Below are 20,701 nucleotides of genomic sequence, written 5' to 3' on the forward strand. Positions count from 1 at the left end.
TAAATGTGAACTGCTGCCCCTCTGCTATCATCAGAGACAACCTGTTTTTCAGAATTGCTTGTTCTATCCTATAGACAATAGCCAGTATGAATGACACTATAAAAAGACCTGTGTACTCCCGGATCTGTTAGAGTCTGGTGTCAGAGCTGAGTCTAATCTATATCAGAGCTGACCTGTGTACAAGAGCCAGCCACATAAAAAGAAATATGAACCCTGCCAAGCTGAGAAGCCGCACAGAAAATCAGTTCAAGGCTCACGAGGAACAAGAAATGGATAATTTAGGGAAAAGGGCTTGGGATAACCCAGCCTACGACGGTTCTCCATCTCCAAAGATCAAAGCCATATACAACCCCAAAACTGTTTTGGAAAACCCTTATGACAGCATGGACAATTTGGGAGACCCACCACCTTACCAGGAAAAAAAGAAGAGGGGTAACCTGTGCTCACAATGCTGTGCCCACATTGCCCACGGGATTCGAGGTAGGTGGCTTTAAGATCCCAATTGCCTATGAAATTATTTGCTGTTTCTTTTTAGAATGATTACATTTATCAGCTGGTAATTAGTATGAGAATGTCTAAAATTCAGTTCATAAATTTAAAAGTATGGCAAAGTCATACAGTATTTAGAATAGCTAGAAAGGAGCATCACATCTTAGTAAATCTCACACACTCTACCAGTATATATACGGTATGTCTGCTTCATGACTGAACATAGATTGATATTGGATTTATGAAGTAGAATTATATCATCAGAGGTGGTTTTTGTTTGCACTGACATTATGGTTTGTTAAAAAAAATAATAAAAATCTATAGGGCGTGATGGAAAGGCAAAAAAAAAAAAATTACATTTATATAATGAAGTTTAGATTATATAATATGTTAGTGAACTAATAAAAAGGGTTAAACTGGACCTTGGATATATTATTATTATAATATTATTATTATTATTATTATTATTATATTTTATATTGTTTGTTATTTACATCCCTCATCAGATGATACAATTATTTTGTTATAAAAAATGCCAACAGTGACTTACTATGAATACCACCAAGTACCAAAGGGAGCGTCTATACTTACAGTCACTGCGGACACGTTTCTCGTCTTCCGTTTTATATGTGTTCTGTATGTGAGTCAGCACTTCTGGATCTGTTCTGAATTGTTAGAGAAACACTATTTGGGCTAGGTGTTCTTAGTTTTGGGCACTGCTGTGCTCTCCAATAGGGTTCTTCTACATTTAGAGCTGATTTAAAGGGGTTGTCTCATGGACAATGGGGGCATATCGCTAGGATATGCCCCCATTGCCTTATAGCTGTGGGTCCCAGCAGTGGAAGAACGGAGCCCCGAAAGTGAAGGAGGGCACACTGCGCATGCGCAGCAGCCCTCCATTAATTTTCTATGGGGCCAGCGAAAATAGCCGAGCGGTCGGCTATTTCCGTTGGCCTCATATAAATGAATAGGAGCGGAGGCCGTGCATGCGCGGTAGGCTCCCTCTAACTTCTATGGGGAGCCGGCTTTGTGGTGGCCGAACCGTAGTCTTCGACCCACCACCTTGCCGGGCTCCGTTCTCGATATAGGTGCGGGTTCCCAGCGGTGGGACCCGCACCTATAAGACATATTTACTGAAGACCCTTTATTATCCATTTCTTACAATGAAGGGAGGGATAACATTTATCCGCTAAAAAAGGTTCATAAAAAATAATTTGGAAGTAATTAAGACATCTTGTCTCACAATCACAATTAGGCTTTTCTCACTTCTGATAACCAGCTCAACGTTATGTTTATCTTTGTACTTTTCATATCACTGTTTCTAGGTATTACCGTACTACTTTTTTTTTTTACTATCAAATGTTCATTTGAGGCTTGTGGAGCCTTGAAATATATGGGATAGTAATACTAATGAATGCTCATTATTACAAAAAGATTTAACTCTAGATTTGGAGGCTGAACCTACGTAATATGTCATTTACACAATAGCATGCGCACTCAGATTACCAGAGTTACTATTACTATCAGGGTCGAATAATCAACTATTTCCTGAAGGATCTGCACCAGTTTTTGGAGGTAGCTAAACCAATAAACATGGAGAGGGAATTTATCATTCACGGTGCTTTTTGTGTCATTTTGAACAGGGTTGTGTCACCTCACACATTGGAGGCATATCATTAGGATATGCCACCAAAGTCAGATACAGTCAGGTCCATAAATATTGGGACATTGACACAATTCTAACATTTTTGGGTCTATACACCACCACAATGGATTTGAAATTAAACAAACAAGATGTGCTTTAACTGCAGACTGTCAGCTTTAGGCCTCATGCACAGGGCCGTTGTTCGGGTCCGCATCCGAGCCGCCGTTTTGGGGGTTCGGATGCGGACCCATTCACTTCAATGGGGCCACAAAAGATGCGGACAGAATAGGCATTTATATCGAAGGCTGTCCGTGCCGTTCCGCAAATTACGGAGCGTGCACGGACCGCAAAACACACAACGGTCGTGTGCATGAGGTCTTAATCTGAGGGTATTTACATGCAAATCAGGTGAACAGGGTAGGAATTACAACAGTTTGCATATGTGCCTCCCACTTGTTAAGGAACCAAAAGTAATGGGACAGAATAATAATCATAAATCAAACTTTCACTTTTTAATACTTGGTTGCAAATCCTTTGCAGTAAATTACAGCCTGAAGTCTGGAACGCATAGACATCACCAGACGCTGGGTTTCATCCCTGGTGATGCTCTGCCAGGTCTCTACTGCAACTGTCTTCAGTTCCTGCTTGTTCTTGGGGCATTTTTCCTTCAGTTTTGTCTTCAGCAAGTGAAATGCATGCTCAATCGGATTCAGGTCAGGTGATTGACTTGGCCATTGCATAACATTCCCCTTCTTTCCCTTAAAAAAACTCTTTGGCTGCTTTTGCAGTATGCTTTGGGTCATTGTCCATCTGCACTGTGAAGCGCCGTCCAATGAGTTCTGAAGCATTTGGCTGAATATGAGCAGATAATATTGCCCGAAACACTTCAGAATTCATCCTGCTGCTTTTGTCAGCAGTCACATCATCAATAAATACAAGAGAACCAGTTCCATCGGCAGCCATACATGCCCACGCCATGATACTACCACCACCATACTTCACTGATGAGGTGGTATGCTTAGGATCATGAGCAGTTCCTTTCCTTCTCCATACTCTTCTCTTCCCATCACTCTGGTACAAGTTGATCTTGGTCTCATCTGTCCATAGGATGTTGTTCCAGAACTGTGAAGGCTTTTTTAGATGTCGTTTGGCAGATTAACTCTAATCTGGCCTTCCTGTTTTTGAGGCTCACCAATGGTTTACATCTTGTGGTGAACCCTCTGTATTCACTCTGGTGAAGTCTTCTCTTGATTGTTGACTTTGACACACATACACCTACCTCCTGGAGAGTGTTCTTGATCTGGTCAACTGTTGTGAATGGTGATTTCTTCACCAGGGAAATAATTCTTCTGTCATCCACCACAGTTGTTTTCCGTGGTCTTCTAGGTCTTATGGTGTTGCTGAGCTCACCGGTGCATTCCTTATTTTTAAGAATGTTCCAAACAGTTGTTTTGGCCACGCCTAATGCTTTTGCTATCTCTCTGATGGGTTTGTTTTGTTTTTTTCAGCCTAATGATGGCTTGCTTCAGTGATAGTGACAGCTCTTTGGATCTAATCTTGAGAGTTGACAGCAACAGATTCCAAATGCAAATAGCAGACTGGAAATGACCTGTAGACCTTGTATCTGCTCATTGTAATTGAGATAATGAGGGAATAACACACACCTGGCCATGAAACAGCTGAGAAGCCAATTGTCCAATTACTTTTGGTCCCTTAACAAGTGGGAGGCACATATGCAAACTGTTGTAATTGCTGCACCGTTCACCTGATTTGGATGTAAATACCCTCAAATTAAAGCTGACAGTCTGCAGTTAAAGCACATCTTAAGAAAGAGTGGTAGGACACACCAATATTCAGAATCACAAGGATAATGATAACAATATTTTATTATTAGGTGACATACACTGTTAAATAGCACACTTAAAAATTATAAAACTATAAAATACAATAAAATAATAAAACAATAGCATACAAATCAATAATCTTATATATATAAATATGCTGATATTTGCCCTAAAGTCTATTTAAATAGTGGTTGTTATCCTTCCAGGTGGGTTATTTAACCCAATCAGGTGCCCCAATAAATGAAGTGGGGAGTAAATCCGCTGTTTGGATAAAGTCTTTTCTTATTTAGTCACTTGTAACAGATATTGCGACTCAATAGTCGCTGCGCCTATGTGAGCGCTACACTGTTGCTGCCTGCTAATAAAGAGAGCCGAAGCTGTTGTACTCACAGTTTGTAGTGAAATAAAGTCGGCTTGCTGCGTCACAGGTGGCGTCCCACGTGTGGTCAGCAGTGATGATACAGGTTACAGCAAATAAAACTGACGCGGCTTCGGGATCTTCAGTGTTTTTATATGGACGTGCTGTCTCGGAGATCAGTCGATGAGCATTTAAGCAGATCTTTTTCCAAGAGTGGATTTGACCACAAAGTCGACTCTCCCAGTACGCCAATTTCCTACTTATCTTTACTTTTTTAAGATAGAGGAGGTCACCGATCCCTTGCGTCTTTACTTTCCTTTAGCGCTTCCAGTCCTCCGGTATTGTGTTCTGTTCCATAGGATAGTTACCAAACGCGTTTCGGAGTTAACTGCGACTCCTTCTTCAGTGGCTCATGAAGCCACTGAAGAAGGAGTCGCAGTTAACTCCGAAACGCGTTTGGTAACTATCCTATGGAACAGAACACAATACCGGAGGACTGGAAGCGCTAAAGGAAAGTAAAGACGCAAGGGATCGGTGACCTCCTCTATCTTAAAAAAGTAAAGATAAGTAGGAAATTGGCGTACTGGGAGAGTCGACTTTGTGGTCAAATCCACTCTTGGAAAAAGATCTGCTTAAATGCTCATCGACTGATCTCCGAGACAGTACGTCCATATAAAAACACTGAAGATCCCGAAGCCGCGTCAGTTTTATTTGCTGTAACCTGTATCATCATTGCTGACCACACGTTGGACGCCACCTGTGACGCAGCAAGCCGACTTTATTTCACTACAAACTGTGAGTACAACAGCCTCGGCTCTCTTTATTAGCAGGCAGCAACAGTGTAGCGCTCACATAGGCGCAGCGACTATTGAGTCGCAATATCTGTTACAAGTGACTAAATAAGAAAAGACTTTATCCAAACAGCGGATTTACTCCCCACTTCAATTACTGGGGCACCGATTGGGTTAAATAACCCACCTGGAAGGATAACAACCACTATTTAAATAGACTTTAGGGCAAATATCAGCATATTTATATATATAAGATTATTGATTTGTATGCTATTGTTTTATTATTTTATTGTATTTTATAGTTTTATAATTTTTAAGTGTGCTATTTAACAGTGTATGTCACCTAATAATAAAATATTGTTATCATTATCCTTGTGATTCCGAATATTGGTGTGCCCTACCACTCTTTCTTCTGATTCTGCCATTTTTTACCTTAGAGGATTGGGTGAATCCTCTTGGTAGGTGCACCCACTCCCACTCTTGATTATACAGGTGAGCCCTCTCTGAATATTCATAAAGCACATCTTGTTCGTTTCATTTCAAATCTATTGTGGTGGTGTATAGAGCCAAAAATGTTAGAATTGTGTCCATGTCCCAATATTTATGGACCTGACTGTAGGTGCGTGTCCGGCGTGCTCTCCATTCACTTCTATGGGAGTTCTGAAGATACAGCAGAGTGAACACACTTGCCTATTTTTAGAAGTCCCATAGAAATTATTGGGGTCGGGGATGATCCTATGCACGGTGCCCCCTCTTTTACTTTAGGCACTCTGGGACCTATCTGACATTGGTGAGACAACCTGTTTAAGTCTGTCTTTGGTTTGTGACAGCGAGCCTAATTTATTAAATGGCGCACAGTAATAATAAATGTGGCTCAAGTACAATGTGGTTTACGCCTATATCTTTTAAGTACACCTGTTTTTTTTTTTGTGAAGTTTCGTGAATGTCACAGAAGATAAAAGAGACTTAACAGTGATTTAGAGGCATATTTATTAAGACCCTAAGCTGGCGGTGGATCCGTCGAGGTTATGAAGAGGCGCTGACTTCGGTGGATCCTCCGCCAGTTCTAAATGTAAGACAGCTTCCGAAAATGGTAAATGCGACAGGCCCGTCCTCTTCCCATGCTACGCCTACAATTTTAGACCTGGTGTAATCGGGGAGAAGTCGCAGATTGCGGCACAACTAACCATTGTGCTGCAATCTGCACCTAAAATACGGCTAGCTTCAGATTAATAAATGACCCCCTTTATCTTATATTAAATTTGGCCTCAATCCCAGGAGGGAGTGCAGGAGGCCAAAAAGTTGCAAAAATTTGTCACGTGCACCAACAATTGCAACATTTCAATGGTAGAAAACTGGCATACAACATTTGATAAATGTCCCCCTTGGTTTCCACATTTGGATGAGATTAGCTTTTATCACACAACTATCAGCACCTACCTTCACCAGTCACAGATTTTCTGTGCAATCATAGGGCCCAATGCCATCTGCCCATGTATGGCCATCTTTACTTTTCTGGTTTTGATTTTCGCAAAAGGTGCCATTATTTACATACAGCCTGGAAAATGTCTGGAGCCTACTGTTCTGGATGTCTATGACCATCTTATCCCTATCATAATTCAGCCTATCAGTGCTGCGGTGATAAAAGTGACTGCCTGCCGCTGAGGTGGAGTTTTTGTTTGCACAGATCAATGGTTTGCACTAGTACACATACACGGCATAGCCCTTTGTGCTTGGTTGGATATATGAGCTTCTGTAAACAGTGGAAGAGACCAGGAATTAATTCACAAAAGTCTCTTTGTAGCTTTGCAGAGACATTTGCTCCCATGCAGGACATCATTCTCAAGACACGTACTGAATGATGCTTTTTGAAATTCGATATGGACTGCAATTACTATAAAAGAGAAATGATATACAGGTTCTGCATCCTAGAAGTAGACTCACTATGTAATATTATAGAATAGGTTATGAAACCTTATGTCTTGTAGGTATCTTTGAAAGGGACACTTCCATCAAAAAGGGAAACTCAGTATTCAAATTTTTTAGAATTTTTGGCTGTTTTACTATTTCATTCCGGTAGTACTACGCCACTAAAAATGTAATACAAAATAATGCCGTTCTGTAGCAGTCAGTCCAGAGAGATAAACCTCCTATATACATAGGGAGCCTATTGTTAGTTTACTGATGCTGAGAGAGGAAGATGTTATTGGAAGGGCAATCTTCTTGATAACAGTAGGTGCAAAAATGCAATACCCGTATGACACTCTTTTCAGTGTCGAACTGAGGTTCCTTGGGCCCACCAGAGGAAATTAATCTTGGTACCCCTGCCCTATATCATCAATAGAGTCTTACAGGTTTTAATCAAAGAAAAAGACCCTAGTGGCAAGTGACTGGCTAATTAAACGGCAGTCAAATATTATTTTCTTCTTCTGGTCCTTTGGGGCCCACTATTGCATTAGGGCCTGAACCTATGGGAAGCTACTCTGGTGGGCCAGTCCAACCCTGGGTCTGTTGTTTTCTTGGTAGGCCCATATAATGAGGCCCATAGAAGAGCACTGCATTGATTAGTGTAATGTGTGATGCGCTAACTGAGTCACTAAGCAAGATTGTTTGTGTCCCAACAAAGAGGAAGTTAACGGGACAGGACAGGAAGTAGAATACATAAAAAATACAAAACTAAGGAGGCCTATTTAAGTGACCTGGAGTGCCGGTCCATAGTCTATGCAAACCATGTAGTACCACAAATACCAGAAAAACTTTACCAACAGGCCACACATCCAGTGAATCTTTATTCAGCACCACAACATTAAAATACTGTATACAAAAACAGAAATCTTATCTGGGACTTGTATATGTCCTCACAAAAATGTATGGAAACTTGTCCAAAAAAAGGACAATCATAAAGACCTGGACATAACTTTTTGCCCCATGTGTATCGCCGGAAAAAAACTGCGTTCTCAGGGGTTCTGTGGGGCGACAACTTGTGTGCGCACCACCCTGGACGTTTATTGCTGCATTATGGGTATTGTTATTTCTTGTTTATGATTAGATGTCACGTTATAATCTTTGTATAAATCAGTTCATTTTAGAGGTCCAGGTCTTCATGATTTTCCTTATTTTGGACCACATTCATGTGAGGACATATACAAGTCCCAGATAAGGTTTCTTTTTTTGTATACAGTATTTTAATGTTATCGTGCTGAATAAAGATTAATGTATATTTTAATTATCATAGGATGTGCAGCCTGTTTGTATAGTCTTTCTGGTATTGGTGGTAGTAGGAAATAGAATACATGTGATGACTTAAAAAAAATATAATAGAATATCCACCTATTTTTTATTTAAAACAGTTACATCGAAATTTCACATAGAGGTGGTTAATATGTAATAAAAAAAATAATTTTATGAAAGTGTCCCTGGCCCATCCCATTATTTAATGCATAAATTGCCTTCTTAATAACAATCCTATACAGACAGTTTACTTTTTCATGCAGAGAACACCATAATGAGAAATTTTGTACTGAGAAATCTTGTGGTACCTCCTTCCCACAACAAGTCAGTCAAGGCCAAGGTCTTTAGCGGTCCTGAGCCTCTCATGAAACCCATATTTAATATGGTGCGCTCCTATAATAAAAGCTTTAGTTACAACAACAGAGCAGTGTTTGACCTTCAAAGAGCATCCACGGGTAAATAGTCCCTGATGCACCACATGCTCACATTAGAAGGCTATTATGAAAAGGAACATTAACATAAAACATATCAATAGCTGGCTCTGGTAACTAAAGAACTTAATGTTTTTTTATGTTTCATTGCTTAATATATCACTACAAGTCATAGCTGTAGTTTTTCCTACCCATGTTATAATGATCTAAATAAAATCTCCTAAAAAAAAACATTGTATTCTCTTTAATTAGACTTTGAAATGCTTGATTTGTCTTCTAATACCATCATATGTCCTAATTGCCACTTAATATATATATATATATATATAATATAGAATGAAAGAATTCCGCAGCACATCCACGTAAGTAAGGAAGTAAGGAAGTAAAAAAACTTTATTCACCAAGCATGCGACGTTTCAATCCTCTCAATGGGATTTTCCTCAAGTCACTGCTTGAGGAAAATCCCATTGAGAGGATTGAAACGTCGCATGCTTGGTGAATAAAGTTTTTTTTACTTCCTTACTACGTGGATGTGCTGTGGAATTCTTTCATTCTACATTTTTGGAGGTGGATCGCCTACTCAGCCGCTGGCACTCCGATTATACTACACAGACAGTGGTGCTGCCCACATTCCCTTTTTTATATATATAAAATACATATATATATATATATATATATATATATGAATCTGTATTTGAAGGTCAACCCTTTGACATTCTCTCAGACAGTATTCATCTAAGAAAGGTAACTTAAAGGGAAGCATACTTACCTACTTCCCGACGCTGACTCCTTACTGGTCTCCACTGCTCTGCTTGGGCCAATTTAAATAACCTTCCTGTTTGACATTGTGGTGACCTGATCCCCTTGTGTCACTTGACCATTTGACATGATGCAAGGTAAACAGGTCACCAGCAGCGTCAAACCAGAAGTTTACATCCAGAGACCCAGGAGGAGCAGCGGAGACCGGAAGTTGGAGGAGCCGGAGAGCCAATGCCGGGAAGCAGGTAAAGTAGGCTTACCTTCGCAGGTCTGCATGGGGGAGTGTAGGTTAGGCAAACATGCAAAACCTTTTTAAAAATAAAACCGCCATTTTGCACATGCAGTCCTTTCTTTCAGCAGCACGGTACAAAGCAGAAGGAACTGATATATGGTTTTGTGGGCAAATGTTTACTAAAACTTACATTTCATTCGTTTAAATGCCTACTCGTTATATGTTTAAGAGTCCAGTGGGCGGTCCTACTCAGTGATTGACAGCTTTGCCTATATGACTGTGCATAAAACAAAATCACTAACTACGGCCACCCACTGGACACCTAAGCATAGAAAGAGCAGGGATTTCAATTTAAAAAATTCAAGTTTTCATCCTAAAAGCATATATCAGCTCCTCCATGTTCAACCTAACAGGTTCCCTTTAAAAACATTAATCTCCACAATTGATGTTTTTTGTGCAGTCTAATCATCCAGTTTCATGGAAGATGTTGAATTTGATCACTGGTTATGAATGAGTTTGCAAAAGCAATGACTGTAGGTAGGGACAGACAAGGACAGTGAGCCCTCAGGCTAGTACCCAGCCAGCTTTACCTAACTGCTTGCAGTACAAGCCCTAGATAGCTAGACCCCAACTGGTCGACGGTCCCTACACTATATAAGTGCAGAAATGGACTACAAACAAAGACAGACAAACACAATACAGAGTAGTATGTAAATGGGTCAAAACCATTTGGGCTATGCAGCACCAACTGAGAGACAAAGAGTGGTTAGAAGACAAACTAAGATCAGAACCAGATGGACTTCATAGTACCAGAAGAGAGATGGAGAGTGGTCAGAAGACAAGCCGGGGTCAGAAGCACAAGCAATCCAAATAAGCACAGGCGTAAGAACCAGGAACACAGCTAGGCAGAGCAATCAGTCCACTGCTAGTCTCCTCCAGCACACGCCCACTGCTGGGAGAAACAGAGAAACATTGCATCCTGTTGCTAAGGATGCGGTCGCTGCACCAGGGGGTTTGGCTCATCATCGCGTCTCTCCCGACTCACCTGTGCAGAGGCTGAGGGTTGCACTGCTGGAGCCTGGACAGGTAGGTTTGTTACACATAGATAGGGAATGTATAGACAAGCTCAATGTAAATGTACATATAAGTGCCTAGCGATGTCGTACTACCTTGCCTTCTGCCATCGGATGGTCTATTGTATAGAAATCCTAACTTTTATAATATGCTAATTAGGTGCTTGGAGCACTGAGGGGCAATGCTAGCCCCTTAGGGTACTTTCACACTTGTGGTAGAGGATTCCGGCAGGCAGTTCCGTCGCCGGAACTGCCTGCCAGATCCGGCAATCTGGACGAAAGCGGATGGCATTTGTCATACGGATCCGGATGCGGATCCGTCTGACAAATGCATTGAAATCCTGGATCCGTCTCTTCAGTATCATCTGGAAAAACGGATCCGGTATTTATATTTTTCAAAGATTTAAAGGTCTGCGCATGCGCGGACTGGAAGAACGGATCCGTTTTGCCAGAACACTTGGGGCCAGATCCGGCATTTCAATGGAAATTAATGCCGGGTCCGGCATTCCGGCAAGTGTTTAGGATTTTTGGCTGGAGAGAAAAAACATAAGAGGGACTGAACTGATGCATCCTGATGCATACTGAACGGAATGCTCTCTATTCAGAATGCATTCAGTTTTTTTCCGGTATTAAGCCCCTAGGACGAAACTCAATGCCGGAAAAGAATAACGCTAGTGTGAAAGTACCCTTAGCGGACCACTTTACCTCCACCTCGTCACATGTGTGAAAATATTCAGACATATATCCTGTCATCTACTCATGGGTTACATTTGGCCAAATATGTGCCAAAATACTGCCCTCTTGATGTACCAACATAAAGGGGTATTCCCATTTGGGGAGTGCCTATTCTGTTGCAGCTAAGGGTGTGTGTCCATGCTCTCCATATCACAACTCAGGAGGCAGTTGAAGGATAAAATTGAGCATTTGCGGCCATCTCAGTGAGCTGGACAAAGAATTGAGAAAAAAAACAGCAGGTGGTGCTACACAGATAGATTTTATTGAATACTCAGTGGCTATGCAATTTTTTTATTATATGCAATTATGACAGTATTCCGATCCAGGCACTAGTTTGAAAACTGTAGAATTTTTTTGTGGGACAACCCCTTTAAACACTATCTTCTGGATGTAAATTGGTTGAGTTATTTCTATAGAGAGGAGGATGATGATGGAGAACAGACCGGGTGAAGGGCAGAATAACCTCTAATTGCTGCTTTCATTGTTTAATCAAACTCAATGACTTCCATAAAATATCTGCAGGCAGAATGGAAAAACTGATGACAAGAATAAATTGATTTCTCCAATATTATGCTTCCTAGTAACTCCTGTATAAAAGTGTAGCCTTGCAGCTCGTTATGGTTTCAAACCTGACCAGGACTGAACATACATGGAGGTGGCATTGTATTCATATGTTTCCTCACCCATTCCAAAAAACACACTGGTATGCTACTGTTTATGGTGTTTGTCCCTGCTTGAAAATCAATGGGAGTTCCAACAACTTGGGTGAGGGCACCCCTGAGGAGTATCAAGGGGTGAGGCTAGGGCATAATAATTGTATGGCTATGGGCTTCAAGATGTCTGAAGAAGTGGGCTTGAACAAAGTTGGTGAAAGAATGGCAGAAAAATATGAAGGTTATTACTAGAAAGCTAGGGTTAAAAGGTCCAGGAGAAACTAGGTGGAGTAATGTTCCTCTAACTGGACACATATCCCTCACTCCTAGACTATTAATTGAAGGGTAAGTTATATCCTAATATAACTTACCCTTCAATTAATAGTCTAGGAGTGAGTACATACTTTACTTACACGGAGTCAACCTCGGGGGAGCAACGATGGGTAAACCATGGGGTGGTATGACAGGGCTGACTGTGGAGGAAAATGCACCGGTTACAGCAGCTTCCCGTTAATTCTGAGGAACAGTGATTTTCCTGGGATCAGTTGACTGCAGGCTGGCAATCAGGGAAGGCAAGTACCACTGCAAGAGGGGTAGACATGCACCCAGCAAGTGTTGGATGGGGTGCCATGATAGTGTCAGGCGCACTGCTTGATATATGGTTCTCAAGGTTATCAAAGTGCCATAGCTACCACCACTGTTTCACAAACAGTTGTATCGGGGTGTAGTAGGGGGAGTGGTTCGTCACTGCAATTTGGCTGTATGCCCCATATATCTGGTCAGGACCAGATCAAGATTTATTGAGGACATTTTGGAGTCCTCTTCATTGTTGGAAAAATTTGAATAACTAAGAAAATATTTCAATCAGTCAATGAAAACCTTTAGCATCTACTGTATATAAAAAGGGTTTTCCGAGATTTTCTTACTGATGACCTATACTCAGGATTGGTCATCAGTATCTGATCGTGGGGTCTGACACCCGGGACTCTCACCGATCAGCTGTTAAACAGGGCAGCGGCTCTCCTGTGAGTGCCATGGCCTTCTCCCTGTTTTCCTTAGGCCAGTTATGACACGTTCATGTGTCATGTGGCCTAGGAGCAGCTCAAACCCATAGAAGTGAATGGGGCTGAGCACAATACAAAGCACAGTCATTATACAATGTACAACACTGTGCTTGGTGAGCTGAGAGAAGGCCGCAGCGCTCACAGGAGCACCGCTGTCTGCTCAAAACAGCTGGTTAGTGGGGGTCCCACCGATCAGATACTGATGACCTATCCAAGGATCAGTAAAAAAAAGTCCTAGAATATTTTTTTATTGACTGTAAAATGTAAGACAATAGCACTGCCATACAGTGTTCTGACACTAGTGCTCCAGTGTCCAGATAATAGTGCTCAGTGCTGGGTTAGTCCAGAAATCCAATTGAAACAAGGTGTAGTTAGTATTAGCTATCCTGAGGAGGGAAGAGATGGTTGAGGTGCCAGCTCTATGGCCATTTTAGTCCCTTCCTGTAGTTCAGCTCTGTTTGGCGTTATATATGCATGAAGGGTAATATATAAATACTGTAATGGTATATGACAGGCATTGCATAGAAATTCAAGCATCCTCTCCCAAAAGAGAACACCTTCAAAATTTGGCAAATCTTTACAGAATTTATGACAAGAAAATGTCTGGAAAGTTTTAATTCTTATTCATGTTCTCTTGTTGACAGGACTTTGGGGAACAACCTTAACTGAAGACACAGCAGAAAACCGGGAGCTGTTTGTGAAAACCACACTGAGGGAATTACTGGTCTATATTATCTTTTTGGTGGATATCTGTCTCTGTAAGTCTGGTCACAAGGATGAATTTTCTTATTCTGAATGCTTTTTGAAGCTACAGGAAGGTTCATGATGTATTTGAAAGTATACGTAGTTAACATGTTTCTCTGGCAGTAAAGGGGGGTTATAAAATATAGGGGCTCATTCCAAAAAACACACTGGTATGCTACTGACCATAGTGGTTGTCCATGCTTGAAAACCAATGGGAGTTCCAACAACTTGGGTGAGGGCACCCCTGAGGATCATCAAGGGGTGAGGCTAGGGCATGATTGTTGTATGGCTATGGGCTTTAAGATGTCTGAAGGAGTGGGCTTGAACAAAGTTGGTGGAAGAATGGCAGAAAAATATAAAGGTTATAACTATAAGGCTAGGGTTAAAAGGGCCAGGAGAAACCAGGTGGAATAAAGTTCCTATAACTGGGCGGCATATTCCTTACTCCTAGACTATTAATTGAAAAATAAGTTATATTAGGCTACATACTTTACTCACATGGAGTCAACCTCGGGGGAGCAACAATGGGTAAACCATTGGGTGGTATGACAGGGCTGACTGTGGAGGAAAATGTACCGGTACAGCAGCTTCCCATTAATTCTGAGGAACAGTGATTTTCCTGGTATCAGTTGACTGCAGGCTGGCAATCAGGGAAGGCAAGTAACACTGCAAGAGGGGTAGAGATGAACCCAGCAAGTGTTGGATGTGGTGTCATGATAGTGTCAGGCGCACTGCTTGATATATGGTTCTCAAGGTTATCAAAGTACCACAGCTACCACCACTGTTTCACAAACAGTTGTATCGGGGTGTAGTAGGGGGAGTGGGTCGTCACTGCAATTTGGTTGTATTCCCCATATATCTGGTCAGGACCAGATCAAGATTTATTAAGGAATTTCTTGGAGTCCTCTTCATTTTTGGAAAAATTAGAATAACTAAGAAAATATTTCAATCAGTCAATGAAAACCATTAGCATCTATTGTATATAAAAGGGGTTTTCCGAGATTTTATTTCTCACAGTAGCGATCATTCATCCACATATAGAGGGGATGAATTATCGCGAATGTTTGATTCATTTCCAATAATTGTCATTGCATTGGGTACTTAAAGGGAGTCTGTCACCAACCTGACTGCTTTTAAACCAATCACAAGTTCAGTGGGGCACAAAGACATGACACAGGGGGCATGGCCTAGCTCGCATGGCGTGAAGAAGCAACTGTGAAGAGCTCCGTTGGCAACCTTGCTTATATCCTGCCATCACCCAGTAACTTTCTGGCTTTTTGCACCTCCATCCTGAGCCCCAGTGTGCCTGGACCCCGGGAAGTAGGAGAGCACAATGGAAATCAGTGCTGCCTTGTGGGGACCAGAGCCCCGCCACAGAGAGTTGCGCCTGAGCGGGAATCCACGCTGCCGGGGAAAAAAACTAGTAAACTGCATATATAGCTACCTGCCTAGGTCATCTGTCGAGTGGCACCCCCAGGAGCCCTGCCAGGGACCTGTACAGTTGATTGCAGAGCAGAGAGGATGGAGGTGAAGGCAGTGGGAGAGACACATGGTGGGCGCCATCCTGGATGCAGGGAGCTGTGAGCTGACCCCGCTGCTCTGTGCCGACAGGAGAGGAAAGAGGCTGTGTGGAAGTGAGGTGTGGAAGGTCCCAGGAACCCATCTCCCCAATAAGGGACATTGGGATACAGACACTGTATTTTGGAGGGGGCCTATTCTCCTAGCCACTGTGAGCAGAGCACCCAGGCCTACTTACATCTGTGTGACCAACCTTACTCCTGAATGGAACCCCAGACCTAAGGGACTGTTCCTGCTAAACCCACTGCTTTATCTCCTTATCAGTCTAGATCCTCTTTTATTACCTACTACAGACAGACTGTATGTTTTCTGTTGATAATACTCTGGGGATTATCCTATAAAGATTGTTTGCTGCGCTACAAGTGCTGTCTTTACTTATACTCTATTGGGACAGCAGCTGTGGGCTTTTATATGGGTCGCAAAACCACGACACTTGTTGCTCCCCCTGCTGCAAAAATGTATATGGATGCCATGAGTCAAACAGAGCAGGGAGACGGAGAGCCTCATCCCTTGGAAACCTCAGCAGAGGCCTCCCAAATTAAGAAGGCAATTGCCACATGCCAACCAGCTCTCAACGCAAAAATTGACCATCTTCAATCTGATCTTAGCTGTCTGCGGCATGATTTTGATAAAATACGCGAAAGAACCACCGAAGTGGAGCGCAGATTAAGTGATGTGGAAGATATGACCCAAGGAGGTGAGACTGACACTAGACAACTGCAGCAGCAAGTTAAAGGGGTTGTCGGAGATTGGAGACTTTCTCCTACCTGGGCCGTATGGGCAATACCAGGAGCCAGTGGGCAAATTACAGGAGCATGAGGCCGACTTACAAACAACTCACCAGTTACCTCCAGCATGTAACCATGCTTGCAATGGGAGGAGGGAGGAGTCTGCGAGTCCCACTCAAGACTGGCTGGTATGGCCCAGGCCTCACAGGTGCACCTAAATGTGGCCTGTAGATGGAAAACAGGCACATTTAAATTGGAGTTTATATACCTCCAGACAATTCTATATATACAAACTGAAAAGAATGGCGTGGTATCAGCAGGAGGTGCTCAAACCCACATGTAGTTGTGCATATATATAGGGGAGCAAATCCTGCACTTGTGGCCCGTTGCTAATGACGATCCCCAGCAAAAATGCATACGGTGGAGGATGCCCGCGGCGAACCACAAGTACCACAATAGTCATCCTACACAAGATAGCAATTATGTGGATGTGATAATCAATATAACAATATAACAAAATAATAGCAAAGACAGGTGCACTCTGTGGTCTTACTAAACCCTCAAACTGATTTTAAAATTGAGAGATTAGCCAACATGTCCTACGGTGTAGGACATGTCTGAGCCCGGGCACTGTGCCAAGGTACACCGTAGGACATGTTGGCTAATCTCTCAATTTTAAAATCAGTTTGAGGGTTTAGTAAGACCGCAGAGTGCACCTGTCTTTGCTATTATTTTGTTATAACTATTCACCCCCCTAAAGTCAATACTTTATAGAGCCACCTTTTGCGGCAATCACAGCTACAAGGCGCTTTGGATAAGTCTCTATGAGCTTGCCACATCTTACCACTAGGATTTTTGCCCACTTCCACCACTAGGATTTTTGCCCCAGCTCCTTCAAGTTTTATGGTTTGCACTTGTGAACAGCAATCTGTTCACATTTACATGTTTCCCCTTAAACCACTTAAGTGTTGCTTTAGTGTGTTCTGCTGGAAGGTGAACCTCCGTCCTAGCCTCAGATCACACACAGAGTGGTACAGGTTTTGCTCAAGAATATCCCTGTATTTAGCACCATCCATCTTTCCCTCAACTCTGACTAGTTTCCCAGTCCCGGCTGCTGAAAAACATTGTGATATAAGTAGCTGATATATCACCCGTAGGTGACGTGAGACACAAGTGCTGGAATAGCAAACCCGACCGCTATCTCCCTCTGTTTTTTTAGTGTGTGAGTGAGTGTTAAAAGGGAAAGAGAGGATGCAAAAGACTATAAATAGAGAGCATTAATGGGCAGTCCGTGGCGATCGCTATCTGTGCTGAGAAGGTATGTTAAAAATGCAAACACAATCGGTGTGAGCACAAATCTCCAGTGTCCAATATAAAGTGTAAACTATACCTGGTCAGTTCCTGCTTTACTAAATTCAATGATGCATCCTTTTCTTTTCCTATGTTTTTACCGGTTCTTTGTTCTGTGTTCCTTTATCCTGTAAGTCTCTTGGAGTAAATGCGTCCTCCTGGCTCACCTGCTAGCACGGACGCTGCCCTGGCTGGAAGCAAGCGTGGTGCAAGGGAGCTTGTTGTTACGGTCGTCCTGGAAACCGCTTCGGTGACGTCACCTCTGTGGATACCGTAGCCTCCGTAGGACAAAAAACCTCCTACGCAATTCGGGGTCTGTCGGGCTCCTTCGTCCCTGCGTCCGTGCTTGCATTTTTAACATACCTTCTCAGCACAGATAGCGATCGCCATGGACTGCCCATTAATGCTCCCTATTTATAGTCTTTTGCATCCTCTCTTTCCCTTTTAACACTCACTCACACACTAAAAAAACAGAGGTCGGGTTTGCTATTCCAGCGCTTATGTCTCACGTCACCTACGGGTGATATATCAGCTACTTATATCACAATTTTAAGGAGGACAACAGCTCCTTTTTAGACACTTAGCAGCGGAATCAGCCAGGACTGGCTGATTTTTGAAAACTTAAACGCCGGGAGCGCAAGGAGGTCCACTTTTTATTATAGATCGTATTGCTGAAAAACATCCCCACAGCATGATGCTGCCACACCCATGTTTCACTGTGGGGTTGGTGTTCTTTGGTTGATGTGATGGGTTTGCACCATACATTTTGGGAGTCTCCCACATGCCTTTTCGCAAACTCACAACATGTCTTTTTGTTTTTAGCTGAAAGTAATGGCTTTCTTCTGGCCACTCTGTTATAAAGCCCAAATCTATGGAGCGTACGGCTTATTGTCACCCTATGTACAGATACTCCAGTCTCTGCTGTGGAACTCTGCTGCTCCTCCAGGGTTACCTTAGGTCTCTGTGCTGCTTCTCTGATTAGTGCCCTCCTTGCCCAGTCTGTGAGTTTGTGGGCGGCCATCTCTTGGCAGGTTTGCTGTTGTGCAATATTCTTTCCATTTGGTTATGATAGATTTAATGGTGCTCCTGGGGATCATCAAAGATTAGTTGTTTTTTTATAACCTAACCCTGACTTGTACTTCTCAACATTGTCCCTTACTTGTTTGGAGAGTTCCTTGGTCTTCATGGCAGTGATGCCTCTTGCTTAGGTGTTGCAGCCTCTGGGGCCTTTCAAAAAAGGTGTGTAAATGTAATGACAGATCATGTGACAAGATCATGATTAAGAACCGTTTGGTTTGAAACATGTCGGTCTGACGGGAGGTGATGACCACTGCTTTGTACATTGACTGTATCCACGATAAAATAAAGATGATGCAGCGCTTCAACATACTACGTGCTGGACGTTTCTTTTGTTTCATACTGAGTCAGCCTTGGCTTGTCCGTGCACTGTGGATTACTGGTGAGCTGGACTTTTACTCTTTCTATTGTAGATTATGTGACACTTAGTGTCACGACCATGTTTATGAAGCCTTAGGAGCCGCATACAGTTGCCCGCGGTTTGGGTTGTAGTGTCAACCGCAGCTGGAGGCATAATGTTGTTAGCCTCAAGTGCGGTTGCCGCGGACAACAGGTATGTGTGCGGTTCCCTTGGAGTTGTGTGCGCGTTTGTATGCACTTTCGTATGTCTGTGTGCACTCTGTGTTATGTGTGGTGTGCACTTACATCTTCCCCTCACTGTGGTTGTCCGTGGCAACGTTTGGTCGTTATGTGTACATGTGGTGGCAGTGTCCCGGCCTTCGGGCTGACTCCCAGGACATGGTTGCCACCCAAAAAAACAAAGAAAAAAAAACAACAATATGCCTCCAGATGCGGTTGACACTACAACCCAAACCGCGGGCAACTGTATGCGGCTCCCAAGGAGTCACGGCCATAAACATGGTCGTGACACTTAGATTGCACACAGGTGGACATCATTTCACTAATTATGTGACTTCTGAAGGTAATTGGTTGTGCCAGAGCTTTTTATGGGCTTCCTAACAAAGGGTCACCCCCTTTGTTAGGTAGCCCATAAAAAGCTCTGGCACAACCAATTAACTTCAGAAGTCACATAATACATCCGCACATGCAAATTTTCTGTTTTCTATTTCTAACCAATCGTTTTATTTATATATTTTTCTCATTTCACTTCACCAACTTAGACTATTGTGTTCTGATCCACCACATAAAATTCAGATTAACAAAACATTGAACTTAAGGCTGTAATGTACCAAAATACGGAAAAGTCAAGGGGGGGGGGGGGTGAATACTTTTGCAAGGCACTGTATATTATGAGCAAAGTTGCAATGTTTTCAGCAAATCCATTTATCATTATGGGTGATTACAATGCAACTTTGGACTAAAGCACATGGACTCATAGATATCTGGCGCCACCTCAATCCTACCTCTGCACAATTCTCATCTTACTTAGCCTCCATGGGCTCTATGTCTCGAATAGACTTAGCTTTCGTCAGTGGGGATCTGTTACCTTATATTAGAACTAGTGATTATCTGCCTAGGGGCATTTCAGATCATGCCCCCCTCCTCTTTATTTTATCACAGCCATTGATCCCCCCCCCCCCACTAGATTGTGGTGTTTAAACCAGTTATGGCTAGATGTTCCCCCAGTGACGAGCAGTTGTTACGAGGCTACGGAATACTATTGGACAGAGAACGAAGGGTCCTCAAATCCTCTGTTAGAATGGGATGCCTTTAAGTCCGTGATGAGGGGAGCATTAATCCATGCGATAGCGTCACACAGGAAGGAACTGCGTATAACACGGACTAAGTTAGAAGTTGCGGTCTCCAACAAGTAGCAGGAATTTCTAAAAGATCTGAGTAGCGAAAAGCAGGGGGATTGGCTGAAAGCACAGTGTCCGTTCTGCCTACACCTTACTGACTATACACAACAGAAACTACTAGCCCAGAGGCAAATAGTTTTTTCTGATGGGGATAAAAAT

At 42.6% G+C, this 20,701-nt stretch overlaps 1 protein-coding gene across 1 annotated transcript in view; it reads left to right on the forward strand.

Annotated features, from left to right (window-relative positions):
- Positions 1–206: 206 nt before the first annotated feature.
- LOC122942175 (polycystic kidney disease 2-like 1 protein) overlaps positions 207–20,701 on the forward strand; it is a 75,857-nt gene continuing 55,362 nt past the window's right edge. The window contains exons 1-2 of the mRNA XM_044299676.1: positions 207–480; positions 13,950–14,063. Of these exons, the coding sequence (XP_044155611.1) occupies positions 207–480; positions 13,950–14,063 (388 nt within the window). The remainder of the gene's footprint in view (positions 481–13,949; positions 14,064–20,701) is intronic.

This window comes from Bufo gargarizans, chromosome 6 (assembly GCF_014858855.1).
Source record: "Bufo gargarizans isolate SCDJY-AF-19 chromosome 6, ASM1485885v1, whole genome shotgun sequence".
In the NCBI taxonomy this organism is placed as follows: domain Eukaryota; kingdom Metazoa; phylum Chordata; class Amphibia; order Anura; family Bufonidae; genus Bufo; species Bufo gargarizans.